At 42.9% G+C, this 21733-nt stretch overlaps 1 protein-coding gene across 2 annotated transcripts in view; it reads left to right on the top strand.

Annotated features, from left to right (window-relative positions):
• Positions 1-5080: 5080 nt before the first annotated feature.
• Positions 5081-21733, top strand: part of LOC110498794 (liprin-alpha-3) — a 63860-nt gene continuing 47207 nt past the window's right edge. The window contains exons 1-9 of one of the 2 annotated variants that reach the window (XM_090211992.1): positions 5220-5446; positions 7154-7386; positions 8564-9805; positions 15472-15573; positions 16078-16242; positions 16403-16477; positions 16593-16652; positions 16827-16952; positions 21442-21534. In XM_090211992.1, coding sequence (XP_090068118.1) covers positions 9473-9805; positions 15472-15573; positions 16078-16242; positions 16403-16477; positions 16593-16652; positions 16827-16952; positions 21442-21534 — 954 coding nt within the window. In that variant the 5' untranslated portion in view covers positions 5220-5446; positions 7154-7386; positions 8564-9472. Of the gene's footprint in view, positions 5447-7153; positions 7387-8563; positions 9806-15471; positions 15574-16077; positions 16243-16402; positions 16478-16592; positions 16653-16826; positions 16953-21441; positions 21535-21733 lie in introns of both variants that reach the window. The other variant, XM_090211993.1, reaches the window with a different exon arrangement.

The raw sequence follows: 21733 nt of genomic DNA, 5'->3' as shown, positions 1-21733 counted from the left end.
CCAGCAACACCCATACATGTTGTGAAAAATGCTTGGGCTAATTCAGTTCCAACTGTGTTCAAACTGTTATGCAGTTATGCTGGAGTATAAAAAGCTGTTGAATTGTACTTTTTCTCTACTTTCACATACACTGTGTTCACAGAAACATTGCTCGGATCTTGTCCCCTGGACCTTGGAGGACTTTTGGTGTGGATGATGTTCAGGTTAGATATTCCTTTAAATTATTCCACTGAACTGTACCATTTCATTGACATTCCTTTATTGAAGATTGTACCTTGTACACACCACAGGGCCTCGAAAAGCAAGGTTTCTCAAACAACTGGAGTGTTTGTTTTGATGGTAAAATGCTATTCAGTATATTATATTGTCATCTTTTCTGTTATAACATATGAAAAGTTATTATTATTTCTGTGCTTGCAGCAGGCAGAGCACACTGTCGTTATTGATAAAAGTTTTTATTATTTCTGTGCATCCAGCAGGCAGAGCACACTGTCGTTATTGATAAAAGTTATTATTATTTCTGTGCTTGTAGCATGCCGAGCACACTATCGTTATTGATAAAAGTTATTATTATTTCTGTGCATCCAGCATGCAGAGCACACTATCGTTATTGATAAAAGTTATTATTATTTCTGTGCTTGCAACATGCAGAGCACACTATCGTTATTGATAAAAGTTATTATTATTTCTGTGCTTGCAGCAAGCAGAGCACACTATCGTTATTGATAAAAGTTATTATTATTTCTGTGCTTGCAGCAGGCAGAGCACACTATCGTTATTGATAAAAGTTATTATTATTTCTGTGCTTGCAGCAGGCAGAGCACACTGTCGTTATTGCTCATACTTTTTATTTTGTATTATTCTTGACACTTTTGGTGACCGATTTCTTACAGTTTTTATGCTACATACACAATTCATACATCAAACTCCTGCAGAGCTGGATACTGATGTGACATGCTGTGACTTCTTGGGGGAGGGGATGTCTTCTACATCCTGAAATATATTCCTGGGGGGGGGGGGGTGGTATTATTATTATGATTTACTATTATCATTATTGTTATCATAACTATCAAACTTAACAACCTACTATTTCTTAACTTACAGTACGCTCTGTACATTGCAATGGAAGCACAGTGTGATTTCACTGAGGTATGCATAAATTATGAAATTCTCATCACTAGTGGATACAATGTGTTTTTGGATACCCATCCGATTGTGTGATTTTCTTTTTCAAAGGAGCAGCAAATTAGGTGATGGTGGGACCTAGCTCTCCTGCAGAACTTTCCCATGCAGTAAGTCTTGAACATCATAAAAACTTTTCATTCCCATCCTTAAAATAATTTGTTTCACTGTAGCCAGACTCACCTGAATATATTTTCATATTGAATGTATATCATTCATTCACTAAGGTCTGAAGAAGAGAGGTTGAAACATCAAAAAAGGAAGCAAAAACAAAACACACTACAGGTTGGAGGTGTCATATGATGAGTGGTATAGTCTTAAACCAATGTTTAAAGACTTAACCCACCCCCCCTCCAATAAATTTCAGGAGGATGTAGAAGATGCCCCCCCGCACCCCAGCTCCGCGGGATCAGGTACTGTATAGGCTATTAGCTAAAAGTGCATTATTGTACATACATCCCTAGAGGTTCCCTTACATTACTTAATGACCACAACCTGTTTTCTTTCTAGACGATTGTTAGAAGTTATAGATATCACTGAAAACCCCTTTAGTAGTAGTGGCTTTTGTTTGCATGGTGGTATTGTGAAAGTGAGGTGTAATTTGACTTGATCACCCAATGAGGAAGGAACCATTCATGTTTCAGAGAGATTATGAGATGTTCTATGTGGAGGCAGTTGATAACAAGAAAATAACTGTCTTTGCCTCTTTTGAGGAGCAGGAGTGAAGCCATTTTTGAGGAGAGGTCAACCCTTGTTTTTGTCTGCTGTGTTAATTGCTTCAATTGTTAATTGTGTTAATTGTGTTGGGTAAAGATGTAGAAGTCACCGAGGCTGGTATAACTGTACAAAGCACATTGTACACACATTCCCTTACATTACGCTAGCTGTCTAGAGCACATCGGACTGTTAGCTTAAGAGGCCCATCGGACAAATTCTTTGGCCACTATACCTATTTTGCCAATTGGCCTGGTTTACCACATGGAGCCCTGCTGATCTGTCTGCCGACGTAACAGCACGAGGGGGCCACAACAGACTTTCTTCCGTCGCGACGTCCCTCAATGGCCCGTCTGCTAGCCCGGGCCCGCTAGCTGCCTGAAGCCACTCACTGGACTCCTATGATCACTCGGCTACGCATGCTTCTCCCTAACGTCAACATGCCTTGTCCATTGCTGTTTTGGTTAGTCATAATTGCCTTATTTCACTGTAGAGCCTCTAGCCCTGCTCAATATGCCTTAGTTAACACTACCACACATGTGGTGACATCACCTGGTTTAAATGATATTCCTAGAAACAATATCTCTTTCATCGTCACTCTATGCACAGGTTTACCACCACTGTACCCACATCCTACCATACCTTTGTCTGTATATTATGCCTTGAATCTATTCTACCGTGCCCAGAAATCTGCTCCATTTACTCTCTGTTCTGAACGCACTAGACAACCAGTTCTTTTAGCCTTTAGCCGTACCCTTATCCTACTCCTCCTCTCTTCCTCTGGTGATGTGGAGATTAATCCAGGCCCTGCAGTGCCTAGCTCCACTCCCACTCCCCAGGCGCTCTCATTTGTTGACTTCTGTAACCGTAAAAGCCTTGGTTTCATGCATGTTAACATTAGAAGCCTCCTCACTAAGTTTGTTTTATTCATTTATTTATTATTTATTTTGCTCCTTTGCATCCCAGTACCGCTACTTGCACATTCATCTTCTGCACATCTATCACCCCAGTGTTTAATTTGCCATACTGTAATAATTTCGCCACAATGGCCTATTTATTGCCTGACCCCCCTTATCCTACCTCATTTGCACACACTATATATAGTCTTTCTCTATTGTGTTATTTACTGTATGTTTGTTTATTCCATGTGTAACTCTGTGTTGTTGTTTGTGTCGCACTGCTTTTCTTTATCTTGGCCAGGTCGCAGTTGCAAATGAGAACTTGCTCTCAACTTGCCTACCTGGTTAAATAAAGGTGAAATATATATATATATTTTTTTTATTCAGCTTGTCAGTATGTCTATATGGTATAGTCTTTCTCCATTCTCATGAGGAAAGTAAATCGCATTATAAATCAGGTATAGTTAGTAACTGTGTGTGTGTATATATACAGTGCCTTGCGAAAGTATTCGGCCCCCTTGAACTTTGCGACCTTTTGCCACATTTCAGGCTTCAAACATAAAGATATAAAACTGTATTTTTTTGTGAAGAATCACCAACAATTGGGACACAATCATGAAGTGGAACGACATTTATTGGAATTTTCAAACTTTTTTAACAAATCAAAAACTGAAAAAATTGGGCGTGCAAAATTATTCAGCCCCTTTACTTTCAGTGCGGCAAACTCTCTCCAGACGTTCTGTGAGGATCTCTGAATGATCCAATGTTGACCTAAATGACTAATGATGATAAATACAATCCACCTGTGTGTAATCAAGTCTTCGTATAAATGCACCTGCACTGTGATAGTCTCAGAGGTCCGTTAAAAGTGCAGAGAGCATCATGAAGAACAAGGAACACACCAGGCAGGTCCGAGATACTGTTGTGAAGAAGTTTAAAGCCGGATTTGGATACAAAAAGATTTCCCAAGCTTTAAACATCCCAAGGAGCACTGTGCAAGCGATAATATTGAAATGGAAGGAGTATCAGACCACTGCAAATCTACCAAGACCTGGCCGTCCCTCTAAACTTTCAGCTCATACAAGGAGAAGACTGATCAGAGATGCAGCCAAGAGGCCCATGATCACTCTGGATGAACTGCAGAGATCTACAGCTGAGGTGGGAGAGTCTGTCCATAGGACAACAATCAGTCCTATATTGCACAAATCTGGCCTTTATGGAAGAGTGGCAAGAAGAAAGCCATTTCTTAAAGATATCCATAAAAAGTGTTGTTTAAAGTTTGCCACAAGACACCTGGGAGACACACCAAACATGTGGAAGAAGGTGTTCTGGTCAGATTAAACCAAAATTGAACTTTTTGGCAACAATGCAAAACGTTATGTTTGGCGTAAAAGCAACACAGCTGAACACACCATCCCCACTGTCAAACATGGTGGTGGCAGCATCATGGTTTGGGCCTGCTTTTCTTCAGCAGGGACAGGGAAGATGGTTAAAATTGATGGGAAGATGGATGGAGCCAAATACAGGACCATTCTGGAAGAAAACCTGATGGAGTCTGCAAAAGACCTGAGACTGGGACGAGGATTTGTCTTCCAACAAGACAATGATCCAAAACATAAAGCAAAATCTACAATGGAATGGTTCAAAAATAAACATATCCAGGTGTTAGAATGGCCAAGTCAAAGTCCAGACCTGAATCCAATCGAGAATCTGTGGAAAGAACTGAAAACTGCTGTTCACAAATGCTCTCCATCCAACCTCACTGAGCTCGAGCTGTTTTGCAAGGAGGAATGGGAAAAAAATTCTCTCTGTGCAAAACTGATAGAGACATACCCCAAGCGACTTACAGCTGTAATCGCAGCAAAAGGTGGCGCTACAAAGTATTAACTTAAGGGGGCTGAATAATTTTGCACGCCCAATTTTTCAGTTTTTGATTTGTTAAAAAAGTTTGAAATATCCAATAAATGTCGTTCCACTTGTTGTTGATTCTTCACAAAAAAATACAGTTTTATATCTTTATGTTTGAAGCCTGAAATGTGGCAAAAGGTCGCAAAGTTCAAGGAGGCCGAATACTTTCGCAAGGCACTGTATATACACTGACTGCGGTGGTTATGTATGTCATGTACTGTTAAAATTGTGTTGATAGATGTTATAACTATATATATACATATATACATATATATCAATAAAATAATTTTATGAAAGTTATAACATCTATCAACACAATTTTAACAGTACATGACATACCCAACCGCCGCAGTCAAGGTGAATCGCGCGCCGCAGTCGGGGAATCTCGCGCCGCTGTCAGGGGGACTTGTAATTAAATCAGGTGTTTGTTTGGCCTCAGTGTGTGTGCTTTGTGTGTGTGTGCGCGCACGCGGAAATCACAGAGAGATGTGGAGAATACTGAGAGGATGTTTCTTTAAGACCCATTACCTCCCAATCCGAAAGAGGGGGAGGCTATGGTAAAGTGGTGTATCGCCGCTCCCCGCTCCCTTATGCCGTTTACATGTGCAAAGGAGAGAGACAGGGGGAACCATATATCTGGGGATTTGAAAGCAGCACAGGCACGGAGGCATAATCCGCGGAGATGTGTCCGAAAAATATTTAACGTCAGATTTGGATAGTATGAGCATCGCGCGATGACTGTGGTAAGGATGTAACTTCCACCGCCCCTTGCAACCCATTTTCTTATGGCATGAAACGAGACGAGTCTGGGAAAATGTGTGGGTTTGTGTGTAGCCGATAACCAGTTAGCCTATGTTTATTGTGTTGTCAGGAAGGGAAGGGGAATATAGGAGGGAGGTAAATAAATACAATAAACGATGCAATAAAATAAACGTGACACCTGTACTGTACTTAACCTACAGGTGCGTTAGCAACACACACCTCGATTTATTTAGGGCGCTCACGAGAGAGAGAGAGAATGTAGCCTACAAATAACGGTATATGTAGCCTATGCATTGCCAAGTTATTATACGCCTATAATAAACAAATACACTAGCATATAAACTACCGTTATTAAGCAACGATTTCCAAGAATAACCATCTTTTAATGTTTTTATCTCGTTTGTCTCTGGAGTAAATTGTATCCAAAATGCGTGACATGTATTTTGGATCCCGTTCAGTGTATTTCTGACGTGCTGTTCTCCATAAAATGAGTAGCCTATGGCATGATGAGAGTTAACCATCCGAGATATCTTCCTGCAAACTGTGGATGTCTTTATGAACATTCAGGAATGTCTGTAGTTGTGTGGGGCTGTGTGTGTGTTTTATCAAATTATATTTTTCTTTCCATACATTAAAACATGGAAGTAGACTATAGCTGCCATCTCCAAACACCTCGTTTTCAGCACTGAAACACTGTTGGGGATGCGATTAAAGGCATGTTTGATTGGCTTTCGTTCCTTTGATTCTGTCTCACTCTGCCCAGCTGCTGACAATCAGTTATTGATTTCAATGATGCGTTTCATGATATGAGATGGATGGAAATAGGCTAACAGGACAAACCGCTGCCGTCTCAGTCATCATTAATGACTGAGACGGCAGTCAAATAAATAATTGAATGTGTGCGTAAATGCTGAGTAGCCTATATAAGACAGCACTTATGGTGAACAGATCATGCCCCACTTTCTTCCAATGTCGGTAATAGCGAAAGGCTTGGCCACACTCCCCTCCCCGCCCCAATGTCTGGTGAACAGCGCTGTGTAGGCTGCCTTGTTCCTTCCTTCCTCATCAATCTCTCTCTCTCTCTCTCTCTCAAACATTTCATATTTTCCTTATTAGACCCCCATTTGTGGATAGCTGCTATTTTAGTAACCTAATACTGTACAAGATTGATGCCTGCTACTAATTGGCCATATAGAGAGCAACCATGAGATGGCCTACTTCTCTGGGCTGGAAAGAACAACCACAACCATGCTAGGAATGTGACAGCTATGGGGTGTTGACAGAGATGATGAGGGTGATGGCAGGTATAATGATAAATAGTATACAGAGATAATTTTGTAGCTGTTCAATGATGCAGTATTAGCCGACATTGCATATTAGTCCGTGTGGAATTGTTATCTCAAGCCCAATCATCTTTGTCTTGAGAGGTTTGTCGCCTTTGTATCCTCGTGTCAACTGTTTGTATTGTCATTAACATGTTTGAATAGCCTACCCCACAAGGATAATGAAAACACTACTGCATTACTATTGGTATCATATTTTGTGGAAAGGCTTGGGCCACATCTAGCACTTGTCCTGAAGTGCAGGGACTAAAGGGTCACATTGCCTGGTTGTCCAGTCTGTTTGTGCTCTGATCATATGGAAGTGTTCTGTATTGCTTTTGAATGTGTTTCTGTAAATATCTCTAGTCCCCTGAACAGGCACACTGGCCATCACTAAGTACCCCCTACCTCAGAGCTGAATCAGGGGTGTCAGTGCTGGGCTGGAACAAAAGCCTGCACACCTAGTAGCTCTTCAGGACCAGGGTTGGAGACCACTGCCCGTACCAGTAGAAGGATGGCATGAGAGACAGCCTCGGTGGTCCTCCTTAGCTCTCCTGGATGAGATGGAAGATGCTGGTAGAGCAGCAGGAGTAACCCAGGTGCAGTAGGTGCTGGGTGGGTTACAGTTTGCCAGACATCCTCTTCCTGGCAGGTCATGGAGGGAATGCTATAGTGGTTACCCAGACTGACTCATGGTTCTGATGGCCTGACTTGCCCTATCTACAGCCACCACATCATGTAATAAAATGTAACACCTAGACCAGTGGTATTCCTTACTGGTGACTCACATGGTGTCCAGGCTTTTCATCTATTACAGCACTAACACACCAGTTTCCAGACCCCGATTTCTTAAATCAAGTATGTGTTAACAAGGGGCAGGGACAAATGCCTGCACAGCCTGTGGGTGCCCGGGACCAGGCTTGAAGAAAAACACTGATCTTTCCTTCGATCTCTATTTTAGGCCTATCCTCTCTGTTCACAAACTGGACAGGTGTGGGAAACAAGCTTTTTCATCCAGTCACCTTATTGATCTGTGATCATTAGATAAATATAAGGGAAGGAAGGGTTTGTAAAGTATTGGGACACAGGCTGGGAGTTGTAGTCTTCCCGGGCAGCCCTTTGTTGTTACTGTACCACTAGTAGTCTCTCTCGAAAAGACTACAGAGCCACTATGTGCCGGTCTGCACCCCAATCTGGAGAGGTGAGGGTCTTCAGCATTTAGATTAGGTTACATAGGTCTGTGTGGTCTCAAAAGCCTGCACACTGTGTCTCACCAGGACCAGGATTGAATCAAATAATCAGCCATTTTTTCCAAACTTGATTAGCTGAATCAGGTGTGTTAGTGCTGGGCTGCAAGAAAAAAAAGCTTGCACACGCTTTGTTTGTTAAATCACAGAGAATACACTAATATGTATAACACACAAGATGTGGTCAATATCTGGGTCATGTTCAGTAGGGAGAAAACATATAGAAATGGGGAGGTACTACCAATAAGAACACAGATTGCAAATGTTTTAACACTGGAAAACAAAACAAACACGGGCCCTGTTGAACACGGCCCAGGTCCCACACCTATATTTCATGACATATTTCGTATCATTATCTGTCCATGTTTGAGATACTACACTTACAGTACATCATGTTACAGTGTTTATGTTGTAGAATTGTCTTACAGTAGTTGTGGTACTGGCCTAGCTTGTCTTTTCCTATGTTGTATACAATGCGTTAACTGAGGTGGGCCTAGTGTGACGCTTTGTCTATCTTTATTTCTTTCAGCTATCGCACCGGGTGTTGTGAAGACCCAACCTGTGGATCCAGTCGGAAGGTGGGCCTTCCACTATCCATTCCTCCACTCCCTTTCCTCAGCCAATGCTAGACTCCCACCACTGCCCAGTTTCACAAAGATACTTCCTCCTTCGGTCATTCAAGAGCACATACATCAGGGATTATCAACTAGATTCAACCGCGGGCTGATGTTTTCTTGAGTGGATGGTCAGGGGGCGGAACTGACCGCAAGAAGCCCATACAGATATAACATTTGACTGAAACATAATCATTTCAAATCTTTCTTGCATTTGTATATGATCACATATATCTCTCTATTATGCGTGAGAATACTTTGGAACAGATTTTCAAAATTAAAATCAATTGTAGCTGGTTTGCTGGTGTTTTTACAGTATTTTATGTCCAAAAATAAATAAATACATATTTTATTTGCTGGGCAAACTTGGGGGGGGGTCAAATAATATCACCAGAGGGCCAAATTTGTCCCGGCCCCTCAGGCCTCCAGTTGCGGAACCCTGACATAGATCCTTCCTAGTAACCCAGGTTGTTGCACAGAAAGAAAAAAGCGAGAGAGAGAGAAAACTGCACTAAGCCTATTTGTTAGTGTTGTTTTGGGGAGAAGTAGTAATGCAATAGATGGCATCAGAAGGAGTGAAATGGAAGCGTCAAACATGATTGAAAGCTATTTTTTTACTAAGAAATAAAGGAACAATTTATCTTTTTTTATACACTGTCATTTCAGTCAGACTCAAACAGAAGATCTCGTTCAAGTAACAGACATTCTGTCAACGAATCACACGTACACACACTTTGACCCACCTGCACACAGGACTTTTGGGTTAACACAAACTCCCAACATAGACGTTTTCTCTCAGAACCCGCCACACACTCTCCAGTCTCATGATGATGTGCGAAGTGATGCCCACCATTTCGGAGGACGGGCGCGGTGGAGGCCTCTCCTCTCCTGGGGTTGGGGTTGGGGCTGGGGGCCCTGGTGGTGCCATAGGGGAAGGGGACTATGGTGGCCGAGGAGAATCAAGGGGTGGGGGTGATGAGGGAGGCAGCACAGGGAACCTGGAGTCCCTGATGGTCAACATGCTGACCGAGAGGGAGAGGCTGCTGGAGAGCCTGAGGGAGACCCAGGACAGCCTTGGGACGGCCCAGCTACGCCTCAGAGAGTTAGGCCATGAGAAGGACTCCCTCTCGAGACAATTGTCCATCGCCCTGCCACAGGTACAGTAGTGTGTGTGTGTGCCCGTGCTTGCGTGGGGGGGGGGGGACAGTATGTATGAGTGGCGGTACAGTCAATCTATTTTCATGTGAGTGAGTATGTCGGTGTGATTGGCATGTCTGAGTGTGTATTTGTGTGTTTGTGCGTACGCGTGTGTGTGTGTGTGGTGCAGGTGTGCGTGTGTGCGACTGTATGTGTGTGCGCGTGTGTTCATGCATGCGTGTGTTCGTCTGTGTATGCATCAGTTGCAGAGCAAAGCTGGCTCACAATAAATCCCTGCAGTGGCAGATCAGTGTGCTCCCCCATATAGAGAAAAACTACCAACTGTGGAGCGGGATATCAATTAATTCCACTCCTGCCTCTTTAGAATTACCGGTGTTGTAGAGGAGAGGATTTGTGCTTGTGTTCCCTTTTGTCTTTTTGCTCTCTTACTGTCTGCATTTTCTTTTAGCAATTTTTCATCTCAGATTGAGGGAAACATTTGTTTGTTTTTAGCACTGTAATTACCATACAGTCATTGGTAATAGATGTAATAGCCTATGGATCTGATAGGACATTATACAGTAGTACTGTGTTCATATTTTTCATTAGATTGACCTTCATGGCCACCGTAGGTGAAGGCTAATCTACTTCAGTGGGTATATATACTAACTTTGTAGACTGAGATTCGTTCTTAAATTGTTCTTAAGTTGTGTGGTCGACAGAAGCAATAATGAGTGAAGGGAAGGATACAGAAAACGTATCATTTCCACAAGGAATGGGAGGAGGATAATTTTTTTGTCATGTCAAACTCAAAATGTGTGTGCCTCATCTGCCATAATAGCATCGCTATCCCAAAGATAGGTAACATAGAACGACATTTCAAAACCACACACAAAACCCAGGAAAGAGATTTTCCAGCAACGACTGAATTACGAAGAAGAGAAAGTACAAGAACTAAAATATCTACTGGAAGTGCAGCAGTCAATTTTCACAGGCCAAAGGGAAGGCGGCAACCATAGCATCTTATTATCTTAAACTAAGCAAAAAAGGAAACTTTTTCAGGGCACTGTCGTTCAAAGATCATTTGTAAAAATCCAAATAACTTCACAGATCTTAATTGTGAATGGGTTAAACACTGTTTCCCATGCTTGTTCAATGAACCATAAACATTTAATGAACATGCACCTGTGGAACGGTCGTTAAGACACTAACAGCTTACAAATGGTAGGCAATTAAGGTCACAGTTATTAAAACTTAGGACACTAAAGAGGCCTTTCTACTGACTGAAAAACACCAAAAGAAAGACGCCCAGGGTCCCTGCTCATCTGCGTGAACGTGCCTTAAGAATGCTGCAAGGAGGCATGAGGACTGCATATGTGGCCAGGGCAATAAACTGCAATGTCCGTACTGTGAGACGTCTAAGACAGCGCTACAGAGAGACAGGACGGACAGCTGATTGTCCTCGCAGTGGCAGACCACGTGTAACAGCACCTGCACAGGATCGGTACATCCGAACATCACACCTGCGCGACAGGTACAGGATGGCAACAACAACTGCCCGAGTTACACCAGGAACGCCCAATCCCTCCATCAGTGCTCAGACTGTCCGCAATAGGCTGAGAGAGGCTGGACTGAGGGCTTGTAGGCCTGTTGTAAGGCAGGTCCTCACCAGACATCACCGGCAACAACGTCGCCTATGGGCACAAACCCACCGTCGCTGGACCAGACAGGACTGGCAAAAAGTGCTCTTCACTGATGAGTCGCGGTTTTGTCTCACCAGGGGTGATGGTTGGATTCGTGTTTATCGTCGAAGGAATGAGCGTTACACCGAGGCCTTTACTATGGAGCGGGATCGATTTGGAGGTGGAGGGTCCATCATGGTCTGGGGAGGTGTGTCACAGCATCATTGGACTGAGCCTGTTGTCATTGCAGGAAATCTCAACGCTGAGCGTTACAGGGAAGACATCCTCCTCCCTCATGTGGTACCCTTCCTGCAGGCTCATCCTGACATGACCTTCCAGCATGACAATGTCACCAGCCATACTGCTCGTTCTGTGCGTGATTTCCTGCTAGACAGGAATGTCAGTGTTCTGCCATGGCCAGCGAAGAGCCCGGATCTCAATCCCATTGAGCACGTCGGGGGCCTGTTGGATCGGAGGGTGAGGTCTAGGGTCATTCCCCCCAGAAATGTCTGGGAACTTGCAGGTGCCTTGGTGGAAGAGTGGGGTAACATCTCACAGCAAGAACTGGCAAATCTGGTGCAGTCCATGAGGAGGAGATGCACTGTAGTACTTAATGCAGCTTGTGGCCACACCAGATACGGACTGTTACTTTTGATTTTGACCCCCCTTTGTTCAGGGACACATTATTCAATTTCTGTTATTCACATGTCTGTGGAACTTGTTTAGTTTATGTCTCAGTTGTTGAATCTTGTTATGTTCATACAAATATGAAAATAAACGCAGTTGACAGTGAGAGGACATTTATTTTTTTGCTGAGTTCAGTTATCACTGCGTAATTCAGCAGCAAGCTTTGTGTGGGAAGATGTTAAACATGGAAGAGGTGATGGATGTTGCGATGAAGATTGTGTGTTCTATTTGAGCAAGAAGCCTACAGGGAGACTATTTCGTGCTCCCTTAGAAGAGACTGAAGCGTAGCACACAGACCTGCTGCTGCACATGGATGTGCTGTGGCTGAGCCGAGGAAAAATGTTCAGTGAGCTGTTGCCTGAATCATGGAGTTTCTCAAGGTCTCGAAACATGCAGAATATGTACACCTACAGGACACACAGTGGCTCCTGGATTTATCTTTTCTCACTGACCTAACTTACATGCTTAATGAACTGAATGTAGAACTGCAAGGAAAAGGCATGTAATTGAAATGATCAGCTCTGTGAACACAATTAAATGCAAAACTACAACTGCTCACAAGAAAGCTGCAACGTAAGGACCTGCACTTCTGTCAAAACGATTCATTCAGAACTTGAACGTCAGGGCAAGGATACAGCACAGCTTGACAGTGCACCTTACGTGGAGCAAGTCCAGAGCATCTTATCTGAGTTTGACAGTCGTTTCACTGACTTTGCATCACTTGAGCCTATTGCCACTTATATGTGCTTTCCGTTTGGCACAGACATAAATGTGGAAGTCATTGCCTCCAAAATGGGATCACTTTTGCAGTTGGACAAAACTATAGCAGAAACGGAAATTCTCACCCTTCAAAATGACATTCGGCTGAACTCCAGGGCAACCACTGAGATGAAGGAAGAGTTCTGGGAGCTACTGCTAGAGGAGAAGTATCCCGACATAAGAAGACGTCCTCTCAACGTATCAGCCCTTTTAGGATCAACCTACCTCTGTGAGTCAGATTTTTCTCACATGAAGTACAGATCTGTTATGACTGATGACCACCTTGTGGCCTGCATGAGACCTGCAACAAGCTGCTGCAGCCCAGACTATGAAAAACGACTTGCCTCCACCCTATGCCAAAAGTCACACTAAGGTAGGAAATTAAATGAGTTGCACTTATTTGTGGAAAACATGTTATCGGTCCACATTATATTTGGGTATCAAATAGGTATCATAGCAGCAGGTCCATACTCAGTGGTGGGTTGCGTTTCATACATTTTGTTGGTTGGTTTAGATTTAGAGACTGGTAGATCTCATCAGGCTGGCAAATTAAAAAGTAGATCCCATGTCAAAGAATGTTGGGCACACCTGATCTAGCTGATCTAAGGTGTAATCATTAGTCCAGACAGTTGCAAATGAGAGTTTAGGTAGGCTTATTCCCATTTCATTCCGTTAGCTTCCTTTTATTAAGAAAGGTTTTTCAACAGAATTGGGGGAATGACTACAGGTACACCCCTGATCACCCGAACACCAGTGGAGGCTGCTTAGGGGAGGATGGTTCATAACAATGGCTGGAATGGAGTAAATGGAATGGCATTAAACATCTGGAAAACATTTGATACCATTCCACGAATTCTGCTCCAGCCATTACCATGAGCCCGTTCTCCCCAATTAAGGTGCCACCAATCTCCTGTGACGCACACACAGTTCACTTTCATAGCAGCCACATACAAACAGCATCATCACCTTGCTTGTTGTATAATTCCTTATCGCATCTATGCGCTTGTGATGTCCCTCCCACTCTATCTGCTGGGATCTCCTGTCTCCTAGTTTGCTTGTTGCAGGAGGCCAGTGGGCAAAGCTGGGAGGATCGTCAGCTGATGTGGCGCAGGTGGGCTATAGGGTGGCCACATCAGCCAACAAACACACTGTCTTCCCTGACTGGCAGGCTGGCTTCCACCACCTTTGTTTTTTTTTTAATCTGTTTTCACCATACAACCTCTCCACTCATCCACACACTACATACACTACTGATCCTAAAGACAGCCACAGTTTCTGTTTTGTTTTTATTGTTATTTAGTTTAATAAATGTATGCTTGGTTTACGGGGCCTCAACTGCACACACACAGCTTATTCTGAAAACAAGATTTTTGAACGGTACCCCAGTACCATTCTGTGATTTTAGATTAGAATTAGTAAGTGTGCATACAAGTACACAGCAATCACTCTGTACAATAAACAAAGCATACGTGAACTGTACAGTATATAGCACACGACTACTAATTGGACCGTGTGATAAAGGGTATGTTTGTATGCTACTCTTTAAATAAGAGTTCTACTGAATGGAGCCCAACGTCTCTCCTTGATCATACAGACAGTGAGAATGAGAGAGAGATGGAATAAAAATAAATGACCCGAGATGCCAAGTGAAATTCTGACCCTTATCCAAAACAAGGACCAACCCCAGAAAGCAAAGTGCCAACAGTCCTACCGTGTCACCATCTGTATACTCTCCTTCTCTTATCTCTGACTCCCATCGCTGACCCATTGCATTTCATGCTGTATGTTTCTGTGTGTCTTAGGCCATGTTGACGACAGCAATTGTTATGGCTTACATTGCAGCATATACATTGTCATTGTAGTCCTCCAGTCTGAAGGTAGTCAAGTGAAAAAACAAAGGTTCTAAGCTTGTGCCTCCAAAATGAACATTAGAAAGATGGTGCTGCCAAAACCTTCATTTGGGGGTTTCCTTTTTCTTCCCAATAAAAGGGATAATTTTCACTTTTTTTTGGAAGGGTAAGGAATAATTACAAAAGTGTTGCATGTTGTATTACCTTCTGATGGCCAGATATTTCACTCACACTGTTGTTGACAGTGTTTCCAGTTAGTATTGTAAGTGACATATCAATGCTGTGTTTCTCACCTTTCAGTGCAGTATCATGGTGTAACTGATTTAATCCTTGAAGACCAGTTGACATAGGCGGCTCTGAGCCTGATAGTGTCACCGCAGCGTAATCTGTGTCAGTGGATCAGTACATGATTATTATGCTTGCTTACTGCTTCAATGTCTGTGCGTGTGTGTGTGTGCGTGCGTGCGTGCGTGCGTGTGTGCGTGTGCGTGCGTGCCTGTTTGTCTGTCTGTGTGTGTGCATGCGTGTGTACATGCGTATGTGTGTACTGTACATGCGTGTGTGTTTTCAGAGTTGGTTGCACACCTAGCTGATTACAGTATATTTCCTGTAATATTGTGTCTACATTGATTGAGTATATGTGAGCATGTTACAAGTCGTCCATATATGTTCACGAATGTTATGTTATGTTGCTTGGGGGTTTTGCAGGAGTTTGCTGTGCTGACTAAGGAGCTAAATGTTTGCCGGGAGCAGCTACTGGAGAGGGAAGAGGAGATTTCTGAGCTCAAGGCAGAGAGAAATAACACACGTGTAAGATGTTTATCAGCCATTTTACTCCTTAGCACTTTCCCAGCAGTTGTGTTTGTTCTTTCTCACCCATTGTAGTTGTGGTGTTGATTAATTCTATTACTCTTCTCCTCCCTAGTACACACTTTCACATTTTCTCCTACCGTCCCTCTGCCCCCTCCTTTTTCTCCATGTTTCTCCCCCTTTCTGCTATCTTATGCTCTTCCACTCCTGTCTACTCCCTATTAACTCTGTCATTCTGCCATCTTGTCTCTCTCTCTCCCCCTCTCTCCACTCCTGTGCCTCTCTTACCTTCTGTCCTCCTTTTTCCTTCCTCTCCACCTCCTACTCTGCCTGTCTCTCCTTTCCTTTGCCTCTCTCCATCTCCTTCTGTGCGTCTCTAACTCTTCTGCCTCGCTCTCCCTCTACCTCAATCTCTTTATATGCCTCTTTCTGGCTGTCTCTTTCTCCTACTCTTCCCCCCTTCTCTCTCTCTTTCCATCTTTCCCTCTCCCTTCCAATATATAGTTGTTACTAGAGCACCTGGAGTGTCTTGTGTCCCGTCACGAGCGCAGTCTGAGGATGACAGTGGTGAAGAGGCAGGCCCAGTCCCCAGCAGGGGTCTCCAGTGAAGTGGAGGTCCTCAAGGCCCTCAAGTCCCTGTTTGAACACCACAAGGCTTTGGATGAGAAGGTGGGTGACCAGGCCACCAGGCTCCCATTTTGGGTCTCCATCCCACTCATAAGCAGCTACTGTAGCTTTCCCTCAACAGTCGCTTTATTGTCTTGATGAAGGGATCCAGACAGACACATTTCTCAGCGTTTCTCTTTCATTTCTCATTTTTGGCCCTAAGGTTCGAGAGCGACTCCGGGTGGCCCTTGAGAGAGTGACTCTTTTGGAGGATCAACTACAAGCAACAGCACAAGAGGTAAAAGCCATGCGGGATACAGATGTTTTATTAGAGCATGTTATATCACAATTTCTTGACAATAAGAAAGATACAAATGCATTCACTATTTTTTTGTCATTTACCTCTCTTGCAGGTAATCTCTTTAAGAGACCAAATTAAAAGACGGCAAAAGGGGATGGACGGCGGGAAAGATGTAAGATTTATGCACCTTGGTTCCAGTATTTAAGTTTGTTAGCGTCCAACAGTTAATAACAGTACATAGTATATGGGTATTATGATGTGTCTCTTTGATATTCAACATGGGTCTAATTGATCTCATTTCCCGTCCCTCTCCTTTCTCGAAAACCATCGTTGCCCATGACATCAGCGCCTACTCAATGGACCGTCTTCTGGATTGGACGGGGAGATCGGCAGACAGAGAGAAACGGAGATAGAGCGCCTAAGAGCTGAGCTCTGCCAGCTGAAAGAGAGACTGGCCCTGATGTGTCGACAGGTGGGTTAGAGAAGGAGAGAATGTAGCCTACCCTACATGTTTTGGTACATGTATGCACTGCCTACACTGTAAGATGTTTCTGTCATTTCAACAGTAAACATGTTTAAAATGCACACTAAAATACTGTAAATGTGTTTTACAGCACTCTGTAAGACTTTTCTGTCATTTCAACTGTAAAATACTGTAGAATGCACACTAAAATACTGTAAATGTGTTTTACAGCACTCTGTAAGACTTTTCTGTCATTTCAACTGTAAAACACTGTAGAATGCACAGTAAAATACTGTAAATGTGTTTTATAGCACTCTGTAAGACTTTTCTGTCATTTCAACTGTAAAACACTGTAGAATGCACAGTAAAATACTGTAAATGTGTTTTACAGCACTCTGTAAGACTTTTCTGTCATTTCAACTGTAAAATACTGTAGAATGCACACTAAAATACTGTAAATGTGTTTTACAGCACTCTGTAAGACTTTTCTGTCATTTCAACTGTAAAACACTGTAGAATGCACAGTAAAATACTGTAAATGTGTTTTATAGCACTCTGTAAGACTTTTCTGTCATTTCAACTGTAAAACACTGTAGAATGCACAGTAAAATACCTTAAATGTGTTTTACAGAATGAATTATGGTGCATTGTGGGAAAAATGTTGTGGGCGGTGAAAGAGTCTCTGGCTCATTAATGTATTTTAAGACGTGCCTTGTAAGAGGCTATATTTGTTGTATCCTTGAGAGTGCTGTACCCCAACAGAAAACAGTAATATACTGTATTTTAAGGATTTCTACAAACCTTGTCCTGAATATCACTGCTAGTAATTTTCTGTAATTCAGAACATAGTACCATACTTTATTTTTTGAGCGACAAAAACCATTTGAACACTAGTGTCTCATTAATATATTCTGAGGGGTGTCTTGTAAGAGGTTATATTTGTTGCACCTGTTAGTGAGAATGCTGTACAAATATAGCTAATATGTGGTAGTGGTTCCCTAACAATTAAATGTATGTAGGGAACAGATCAGAGTGCAAGTGATATAAAACACCAAATATCGGTTAGTGTGTTGGAAAGTAAACCCACCTGGAACTGAGTTGGACACCCCTTTGCCTCCAGAACAGCCTGAATTATTTGGTGCATGGAAACGTTGCTGAATTGGTATTAAGGGACCTAACATGTTGCAGGAGAACATTCCCCACACTATTACCGCTACTAGCCTGTACTGTTGACACCAGGCCGGATGGGGCCATGGACTCAAGCTGCTTACCCCAAATCCTGACTCTGCCATCAGCATGACAAAACAGGAACCTGGATTCGTCAGACTGTTTTTCCACTCCTCAATTATCCAGTGTTGGTGATCGCGTGCCCACTGGAGCTGCTTCTTTCTGTTTTTAGCTGATAGGAGTGGAACTCGGTGTGGTCTGCTATAATAGCCCATCTGTGTAAAGGGCCGACGAGTTGTGCGTTCCGAGATGCTGTTCTACACACCACAGTTCTACTGTGCCATTTGTGGACAAACCTGTTAGCTTGAACATTTCTTGCCATTCTCCTTCGACCTCTCATCAACGAGCTGTTTTCACCCACAGGACTGCCACTGACTGGATGTTTTGCGTTTGTCACACCATTCTCGGTAAACCCTAGACACTGTCGTACGTGAAAAGCCCAGGAGGCCGGACGTTTCTGAAATACTGGACCACTGGTTAATATGTCACTGGGTAATTACAGTAATATTCTGTAATTGTAATTGGTACTGTAAATTAGATTACAGTCATATTTGTGGTACCGTAAAATGGATTACAGTAGCTGTACTGTAAAATAAATTAGTGACTTACTGGCCAATTGCTGCCAGAATGTTACTGTAAATTTACATTAAACGTTTTACAGTGTAGTTTATTTAAGTGATAATGCCCAAGAAGCCGGTGTTTGGATGATATATAATGCCCTTCGAGGGCATTATCACTTTTATACAACGGGTTACCAACATATTCAAATAATAATTGACATATTTTCATTAAAAACGTTATTTTGATGAATGTATTCATACTATTTAATCCTTCCACAAGATATAGTCCCGAAACAAATCTAGGGTTGCTACCCAAGCCGGCTGGTCGTTCGTTTTATTGGTTCGGTTGTCAGAGACGTGACCCAGTCGTTCAGCCTTTTTGTTCTGTATCTATGGACCCGACCCAGTCGTTCAGTCTTTTAGTTCTGTATCTATGGACCCGACTCAGTCGTTCAGTCTTTTAGTTCTGTATCTATGGACCCGACCCAGTCGTTCAGTCTTTTAGTTCTGTATCTATGGACCCGACCCAGTCGTTCAGTCTTTTTGTTCTGTATCTATGGACCCGACCCAGTCGTTCAGTCTTTTTGTTCTGTATCTATGGACCCGACCCAGTCGTTCAGTCTTTTAGTTCTGTATCTATGGACCCGACTCAGTCGTTCAGTCTTTTTGTTCTGTATCTATGGACGCGACCCAGTCGTTCAGTCTTTTTGTTCTGTATCTATGGGACGAGACCCAGTCGTTCAGTCTTTTTGTTCTGTATCTATGGACCCGACCCAGTCGTTCAGTCTTTTTGTTCTGTATCTATGGGACGCGACCCAGTCGTTCAGTCTTTTTGTTCTGTATCTATGGGACGAGACCCAGTCGTTCAGTCTTTTTGTTCTGTATCTATAGACCCGACCCAGTCGTTCAGTCTTTTTGTTCTGAATCTATGGTGACCCAGTCGTTCAGTCTTTTAGTTCTGTATCTATGGACCCGACCCAGTCGTTCAGTCTTTTTGTTCTGTATCTATGGACCCGACCCAGTCGTTCAGTCTTTTTGTTCTGAATCTATGGTGACCCAGTCGTTCAGTCTTTTAGTTCTGTATCTATGGACGCGACCCAGTCGTTCAGTCTTTTAGTTCTGCATCTATGGACCCGACCCAGTCGTTCAGTCTTTTTGTTCTGTATCTATGGACCCGACCCAGTCGTTCAGTCTTTTTGTTCTGAATCTATGGTGACCCAGTCGTTCAGTCTTTTTGTTCTGTATCTATGGACGCGACCCAGTCATTCAGTCTTTTTGTTCTGTATCTATGGACCCGACCCAGTCATTCAGTCTTTTTGTTCTGTATCTATAGACGCGACCCAGTCGTTCAGTCTTTTTGTTCTGTATCTATGGACCCGACTCAGTCGTTCAGTCTTTTTGTTCTGTATCTATGGTGACCCAGTCGTTCAGTCTTTTAGTTCTGTATCTATGGACCCGACCCAGTCGTTCAGTCTTTTAGTTCTGTATCTATGGACCCGACCCAGTCGTTCAGTCTTTTTGTTCTGTATCTATGGACGAGACCCAGTCGTTCAGTCTTTTTGTTCTGTATCTATGGACGTGACCCAGTCGTTCATCCTAAATGTTCCATTGCCATACTGGCTGGCAACGTTATGACTTGCTTGCTAGCCAACTACGGCTAACTTACAGTCACGTCAAACAGTGCAGACAGAATAACAACAGCAGCTGCATTTGTTTAAGTTTATTAAGCTGTTTTCTAGTTACATTTATTTGGATACATCCATAACACTGAGCTAATGAGGTGCGACTTCACCTGGCATAGAAAATGTGCTCTCTCGTCAGGACACTGTTGTTCAGAGGAGCTAGCCATCAACAAAGCTATCACAATAACTTCAAACTAAAGCTGGAAACACTACAAGCTAGCCTCACGTCTTTTAGTTTTACCCTTTTTCAATTGACATTTCTTTGTATATATCCATAAATATGCCAGCTGATTCATGATTTCGACTGTCTGAGAAACGCTGCCTGCCTCTCTCGTCCTGACTTCCGATCCCTACACGTTCATTACTATGGGACAGCTGAATATTTTTAAAACAATGTTGCAAATGTCGCAAGGTTTATACAAATCTCTGCTGTTGAAACCTAAATGTTAGTCTAAAAGAAATGTGCGATAATGTCTAGATGCTTTTTATAGTGGAGATCAAGTGTATAACTTCCCTGGCTGGGCTGATGAGACAGTGGATTGCGCAGTCAGGTGTAACAGAGTAAATATGCATTTTAACGTCATTTAGCTTGATGGTAACTTGTGGAATAGACACCAGTTGGAATGCGTTTTTAACCAATCAGCATTCAGGATTTGACCCACCCGTTAAATAAAATGGGTTTAATGCAACCTATACTGTTATGAACCATTCCCAACACTATTGTGTGAGAGTGTGAAAGAGAACAAGAGTGAAAGAGAGAGCAGAAGAAGTATAAAGAAAAAGAGATTAGGTTTGGGGGGGGGGTGTATGAGGATTCTTAAAACCAGTTCCCTTCTTCCCTCTTGTGGACAGTCATAACATTGCATCTGTTTGACAAAACCCACACAGCCTGATCATTGAACATTTTTTGCCATAAACCTGCCTCTACCCAAACCAGTGCTTGACGGCTTCACACATAAAGGCCCTCTATCCTGTTATAGTCCTTTATGGTCCCTTATCATCTTATTGCTCTTCCTCGTGTCATTTCAGGTTGGGGAAATAGAGGAACAGCTTGCAGCCGCCAGGAGGGAGGTGACAAAGTCGGAGGAGGCCAATCAGAAGCTCCAGAGGGACGTGAAGGAGGTCAGTCAGGCCAATCTGTTCCTGGCCAAGTCCTTTGGTCAGGGGTGGGAAACCTTTTTCGCTCGAGGGCCACATCGGTATTACGAAATTCAACGGAGGGCTGAAGTGATTTTTTTTAACCTATTTGTTTGTCAAAATCAATTTGCGTGACAGAAAAAGGACCGCTATTTCAAAATTATATAGGTCAATTATAATTTCT

The sequence above is a fragment of the Oncorhynchus mykiss genome, chromosome 20, assembly GCF_057628025.1.
Source record: "Oncorhynchus mykiss isolate SJ-2025 chromosome 20, ASM5762802v1, whole genome shotgun sequence".
Lineage (NCBI taxonomy): Eukaryota > Metazoa > Chordata > Actinopteri > Salmoniformes > Salmonidae > Oncorhynchus > Oncorhynchus mykiss.
This window is presented reverse-complemented; position numbering and strand designations above follow the sequence as displayed.